The following is a 7,209-nucleotide window of genomic DNA, read 5'->3' as shown; positions in this document are numbered from 1 at the left end:
CAAATAAAATTATTGTTACGTCCCTCGTTTTCTTTAGGTTCAGAATCTGAAACTTTCAGACGGCGTCTCCCTCAAAGGAGTCTTACGCCGCCTCTAGTCTGGCCCACTGCGCCTCCAGTTGGCTTTTCAACCCTGAAAGAATAACGTGATGAAGTTCTTTTCTGACGAGGGGAGGGAGAGTTTTGAAAAGAAAAGCAAGCCACAAGAGACAAGTTGACCTTGTACACAAACAAACTACTATTCCTTTGCATCAGTAATGAGATACATATTTACAAAAAAGAGTGTATCCTTTCTAATTGTTACAACAATATCTCCTAACAGCTTGCCCTAACAATTTTTCACCCAAAAAAAAAAAAAAACCATTTGCTAAATCAAATTCCAGAACAGACAAAATGACATCAGATAATTTAAGAGCTGTTCTGCTCTGTAGATTTAGATCTTTGGCAACCGGCGAGTCCATTAGGCCATAATGCCTCAATTGTTTTAGCCTACCAATGTTCAGACTCTTGAGTCTTTAGGGACAAAACTAAAGGTGAACAGAATTAGAGCTTGAGGAGGCAAACTTGTGTTCATCATGATGGACGAAGCTGCATCCAAGAGCAAAAACATCTGCATGTAAAAATCAAAATCAACCAGAATCTGCGAAAGTCCATTTTTCTACTTTCAGACACTAATAAGATATAAAAGGCCCAATTCCCATGCTAAATTTTTAGGTAAGGCATGTTGTACAAGAATCAATATACCCATTGTTACGGAATATTTCAGGCATCTTAGAATCTCAAAGCTGATATCATGTGACAATGGCAGATTCCAGGACAATATTTCTTCTGATCAAAGAAGAACACTAGTTTCACTTGCAAAGGGCAGTATGCTCAACAAGGAGATACAAACATATGATAAGATGAAAATGTTTACCTCAGTACTTTGCAGCAAAATTTAGTTTCAAGGTTAAACATTCAAAACCGCCGGCCAAGTTGAGGAGATGCTGAGCCTGAATGCGTTGGAAGAGGCCTCTTCACAAATGGATGCTGCAACAGTTTTGCAGCAGTTGGCCGAGCATCTGGATTGACTTGTATGCATTGCATGATAAAATATCGTGCATCTTTTGACAAAGAATCAGGAACCGGTGGTGGCTCACCCCTCCCAATTCTAAACAATGCTTGCATCTGTTTCAAGTTACACAAAATATCATTAACAACAGAACAATATTCATGCTATGTTACAATTGAATGAAAAAGGAGATTATCAAAATTTTAACTCAACAATAACCCTTTTTCATAGCTCTCCAGCATCAGTGCAAAAATAGAATTCATATGAAAAGAACAACAAGCAACTTCTTGTAGAAGAGGAAATTATATGAAACAAACTGGAACAACCCTCCACTTCCCTCCCCCCCACCTCCTCTTCCAACTTGCTTTTTTCCGGACATTTAATACCTGACATCCTACTACACACACTTAATCAATCAATGCTACACATTGGAAACCCAATTTCATGCTTTAAAACTCTATAAGCCATTTTGTGATTTGGTAATGACAACATACAAAATTTTCTTAATATCTGTTTTTTTTTTCTTTTTACTTTTATATAGAATCACTTAATTATCAAGACAGGTAATGCTTGTATCAAGAACAAGAGGTACGTACACATTCCAAATGATGGTACGGAATCTGACGGGTTAACATTTCCAACACAGTACAACCAAGGCTCCATATATCAGCAGGAAGTCCATACCCTTGACCCTTCCGGTTGACAACCTGTAATTCAACAGCTGATAATCAGAATTCTGGAAGACTAAAAGTTATTGGTAGTCTGTGTCACAAAGTAGATAGCAACTACTGTGGCAAAGACAATGTCTCTAGAGAAAAAGCACTGTAACCCATCTAACTAGGAACTGAACACATCATTCGGGTATGATCTAGAAAAGGGCCAGCAGCATTTCAGAAAGGGAGAAGTGCCATCATCAAACATTAGCAACTATCAGTCCAGGAAAATTATCTAATCAAATACAACTTTGTTAGGAAATTACTGGTGGCTAAAAAGATTTAAAAAAAAAAGATTTATTCATAATAAGCTAAATGTTAAGATTCAGGCAATGAAATCTAGCTGCCTCATGATATTAAATCTTATTCAAACAAATGAAGCATCAGGAAATTATGGTGGATCAGCAAGAGGGATTTACACCATTTTGTCCAGTATAGAGAAATATTCGCCACAAATGAATGTCATCATTTCCTTTGTTACCATAGTCATGATCAAGTATTCCGATAAGCTAAGTACGTCCAGCAGTATCTCTAATATAGAAGAGAAATATTTGTTATGAACTAACGCCATTATTTCTTTTGCCACCATAGTCATTATTGAGTATTCCTATAAGCCACTAGATATCTCGAGTAGTATCTCTAAGACGGAAGAAATTGATACTCTACATGCATCAAACAACAGTTACTACAGAATATCACTTTTGAAAGGAAAGAATAGAGGCAAACCTCAGGGGCCATCCAGAATGCCGTCCCTTTGCACGATTTAACGTCATTCAACTTGGTTGCCTGAAAACAAACAATATCATTAATATGATCATCTTAGAAGCTACTAAAAAAAAAAGAAAATCAAAGTCTTTGGATTGAAAAAACCTTTGCCAACCCAAAATCTGCAAGTTTCACTGATCCACTTGCATCCACCAATATGTTTGAACACTTAATATCCCTGTATCAACAAACAAGGAGATGCGCCTCGAGAGATTAAATTCAAGTGTGTACAAACTTAGGTATAAGATAGAACAAACAATTTTACTTTCCATGTCAAAACTACAACAAGAATCAAATCAGGGAAGAGAACAGAGATCAAGCAGGCATCCAACCTTAAGGTAAAAATAAATACAAAATAATAACAAAAGTTTGAGAAAAGCTTCTATTATCAAAGTAAATCACATTCTTGACTTTAAAATGTCCTCTGAGAAGGAATATTATATATACATACAGATTATGTTTCACCATAGCATATCACAAAAAAGATAAGGAATCCAAACTTCCACCGGTTAAGTAAAGCAATATTTACTTGTTTACATTAAAAGGGTATATCTTTCATATGAAGCAATTTGCAGTTGGCAAATATAAGTTCGTGCCAACTGCCAACTGCCAACTGCCAAGCACATATAACTAAAGTATGAATAAAATTTCAGATGTAAACAAGCAAAAATTTTAAGTAGCATGTAAATAATGAGAAGCAGCACAAAAGGTCTCTTGACTTACCTGTGAACCACATTTCGGTCATGGAGATACTTCAATCCATGCAGAATCTGTCTAGTATATGCAGAGACTTGAGAATCTCTGAGATGATACCTCTGATATAGATTTAAAAGGGAGCCTTTGGTTACAAGCTCAAGAAAGATGTATAATTTTGATTCATCCTGCAAAGACCATAAAATCGTAAGGTAAAAATTAGGCAATTAAACTAAAGGTCATCCTATTAAGCCAAGGTATTCCACAACCCCACTTATGATCACTAGCATGATAATGCTCCAAAATGCACACATAAATGTAGGGATTTACATGCATCAACACTTATTCAATATTTGGCATTGCAATGAGAATTTTTTTTCTCAACCAGCTCTATATGGCTGAACAAGAAAAGGCTACATTAAACATATACTTTGGCATTAAGGCCTTTTTAATAATGCAAGAATAAACTGAGTGAGGTCTAACATCGTAGCCCAGTAAGCCAGTTACACTTGAAGATTAGCAAAGCAAAATAGCCTCAAACAGCCACAAGCAAAAGAACCTTTCAACAGGTACAGATGACTCAGAGGACAAAACCATGCAAAGCCCACCTGAAATTAAGCTTGCTATATTTTAACACACATGTTTTGGCAAATTTCAACTCTGTCCCAGGATATGCCATGTTTTTTTTTTCCCATTAAAAATTTCTGTGGAAGTGCACATTTGTCAATTTTAATTTTTTTAAAAAAATCCTGCTTAGGTGAAAAAAAAAAATACACCACAAATGGCTATATTGACAATTTTTTGTTTAATATCTATTTTGATGAAGGAAAAAAAAAACATAGGAGAGAGGAGGCCAAAATGTTACAGATAGAATCACAAATTAGTTAAATGCATTAAGTAGCCAGACAATAGGGTGTTGAGTGTTCTAAATACTTTAAAATAAATAAATAAAACAAAAGAAACAATTTTTTTGTTTAATTGGTTACCATATTCAATTTTGTTAAAAATCAAAGAATATCTAAAGTAATCAATTCCACTAATTAAGGTAAATGTCAGAAATCAGTACCTTATCTGTGCCATAATACTGAACTATATTTTCATGCTCAAACTGACTTAAAAGAGCAATCTCCTGAAAAAGAAAGGAAATAAAGAAATTAAATAGACAGAGACAAGAAGAATATGGATATTTCACAAAAAAAAATGATAAGCACAAAAGAAAATGAACATTTAAAGAAGTAAAAGACCAAATCCATCTCACATGTTCAAGTTGGATAATACTTTGCTTTCCCTGACTTCCTTGATCAAGCAATGAAACTTCCTTCACGGCAAAAAAGAATCCGTCGCTATTGGGAAATGAATGGATAATTAGTAACGCATGATTAGAAGAAAAACATCTCTTTCCTAAATAAAGCAATTCATAATCTAGTGGACAAGTGGACAACCAATTAATTGCTATTACGATAAAATGGGCTTTCCTATGCTATTCTTAAAAATTTTATGACCAATGATTCCTTCTATGACTCCAAGAAAATGCCATCACATAGCTTAGAACCTCAGATAATCCAAAGTCTCTGCTTAGCTTCGTATCTCAAAGATCCTAGTGCAATGTTGCTTCCCTGAATTTAAATTTCTCAACTCTTCAATGACACTAAACAACTAAATTCATCATCTTAAAATCTACTATATAGAACAAGATATCTCCAGTGAACCAGTTCCTAATGAAATAGAATCACTGAAAACTTAGACCGAATTTGACAATCAAAATCTATTTCCAAGCAAAAGTAAAAGATGGACTTAACTCAGGTATTTAGTTCTCTATGCCATTACTCAGCATAGAGACGGTAGTTCCTAAATAGCCACAATTTGCCCACAAAAAAAAGCCTAAATGGGTATATAAAATTATCAAATATTCAAAACTTCAAGCAGCAAACCAAGTAACACTTAAAGGTAGATGGTCCGAAGGGCTAAAATATGTCAATCCCTTAATATTTGAGACAGCAAAACATAAGATGTCCAAAAAGTAGTTATCATTGGAGTTCACTTTATATATATATGATATCTAACAATCTTAAGGTGCAACCATCATTAATCCTTCAACTCAAACATGTAAAATGGTGCTCTCTAAAGAATTAAAGGGCAATAGAAAGGAGCTTTCTCTAGATGCTTAACTAACACCAATAACACCTCGTAACCCAAGAAGCTTTTTAATCTCTAAAAAAATGCCGGCCCAAGTGACAATATTATGATTGTGTGGAATTAAGGCGGTACCCAAAATAATTTGCACATATCAAAAGATAAAATAACTTCAAACAAAAACTACCTATAAGCATCTAATCAACATAAAAATAAAGTCGGGCGTTATATTATAGGCAGTATCAAATTACTTACTCAGAAATCCCTTCGAAAACCGATCCAAATGATCCACGCCCCAGAAGCTCACCTTTCTCCCAATAGGTAATTGTCCTTTTGAACCTACCATTAGGGGAAATATTTGACGTAGGCTCCGTTGTAGTACTTGAAGAATCATCATCATTCGAAGTCGTAAACGAACAGGACTCTGAAAGCACCGCAGTCTCTTCTATTCTCATTAAATTCTCCTCTTCAGCATTTTCCTCATTACCCCCGCTCTCCTCTCTTTCATCTTCTTCTTCATCGGAAGACGAATGCAAGTGAACCGGAATCAGACAGCCTCTATCGTCTTCGGGGGCGAAATCCCTAAATAAATCCCAAGTGGAGCAACCGTTATCGATCACCTGTAGCCTCATCCCCGGCGGCGGCTTTAAAAAAGGTGGCCTAGCCCCTTTAATTCCATTATTCCCTCCTCCACCAGCAACATACGAAACACAACACGCGTTTGACGTCGGCTCGGTTGCAGTAGTAGCATCCACCACATTTCTATCAGAAAAGCAGCATTCGCTTAAATTTAACTCAGCCGAGTCCTCGCCAGTCAACCCAGTAGCCAAAAACCTATCAGACAATTCAGCTACTGTTACTTCAGTGTCGTCTTTTACCTGTGCTGTCTCTTCTTTAAGACTATCCAACCGGTTTAATCTGGACGGAGGCACAAGATCCGACGACGATCGGATTTTACGGGCCTCCCAAGCGGCGGTTGGGATGGAAAAATCTTCAGGCCTTACTCCCAAGCTCCGACAAATTCGATCGAACTCTCCGTCGGTTCCTTGGATACGGAAGCTGGTTTTATCGAATAAATCGAGCGATCGTGTGATTAGAGAAGAAGATAAAGAGGAATCATCGAGAGACGAAGAAAACAACGCTGCATCGTAGTCGATGTGCTTCGCTGCATTGCGGCGTTCGAGTCTCGGCTTTCTTCTGCTCCTCTTCAAGTCCATGTCGCTTCTATGACTAAAGAATCGAGCTAAGTGATGCATATGGAACCAAATCCATCTAACATCTAAAGAATCGAAAATAATCTAGGGTTTCTAAAATATCAATTTAGAAGGAAAACGAAATTCTCTTTTCTCCGCAACTTTCCTGGAAACTTTAGGCGAGAAAAATGGGAGCGAGCTGAAAAGGAGCTGATTAGAAGAACGAGAAAAGAGAAAAGGTTAAATGGGAGACAGCGAGACTGGTAAACACCGTCGGAAGAGAGAGAAGGAGAAAGAGGTTGTACGCGGTTCCACGTGGCGGCTAAAAACAAAAGGTAAAAATTTTAGTAAGATTAGCTGTTGAGATTATTTCAACTTTAAATTTTTTTATTAAAACCGATAAAAATTTATATAAGAGTTTATAAACATGAATTTTATATAAAATTTTAATGATTTTTTGTATAATTATAAATTATAATTAATCAATTATATAAATATTATTATTAATGATTTTTTTTATCTATTTAGTTCAAAGATGAGACCATTATTTTAATTATATAATTTTTATTAATTTATATTTTAAGTAATATATACCATTTAAATGATTTAATTAAATTATAAATCAAATTATAAATCAAATTTAAATATAAAAAATAAACTTA

General features: G+C 35.5%; 1 protein-coding gene across 3 annotated transcripts; it reads right to left on the bottom strand.

Moving 5' to 3' along the window:
* Nucleotides 1–219: 219 nt before the first annotated feature.
* Nucleotides 220–6,763, bottom strand: LOC111315610 (mitogen-activated protein kinase kinase kinase 1-like). Of its 3 annotated transcripts, none has more exons than XM_022917465.2 (9): nucleotides 5,610–6,763; nucleotides 4,480–4,564; nucleotides 4,288–4,350; nucleotides 3,252–3,409; nucleotides 2,634–2,706; nucleotides 2,490–2,549; nucleotides 1,647–1,757; nucleotides 916–1,166; nucleotides 220–609 (listed from the first exon to the last, which is right to left on the bottom strand). In XM_022917465.2, the coding sequence occupies exons 1-8, from the start codon at nucleotides 6,608–6,610 to the stop codon at nucleotides 957–959; spliced, it is 1,761 nt and encodes a 586-aa protein (XP_022773200.1). In that variant the 5' UTR covers nucleotides 6,611–6,763; the 3' UTR covers nucleotides 220–609; nucleotides 916–956. The 3 variants fall into 3 exon arrangements, with proteins under 3 accessions (XP_022773200.1, XP_022773201.1, XP_089605541.1); XM_022917466.2 differs by having other exon boundaries at nucleotides 220–587; XM_089749415.1 differs by lacking the exon at nucleotides 1,647–1,757.
* Between the last annotated feature and the right edge of the window lie 446 nt (nucleotides 6,764–7,209).

The sequence above is a fragment of the Durio zibethinus genome, chromosome 20, assembly GCF_047325235.1.
Source record: "Durio zibethinus cultivar Kanyao isolate XHJ-2024 chromosome 20, ASM4732523v1, whole genome shotgun sequence".
NCBI lineage: Eukaryota > Viridiplantae > Streptophyta > Magnoliopsida > Malvales > Malvaceae > Durio > Durio zibethinus.
This window is presented reverse-complemented; position numbering and strand designations above follow the sequence as displayed.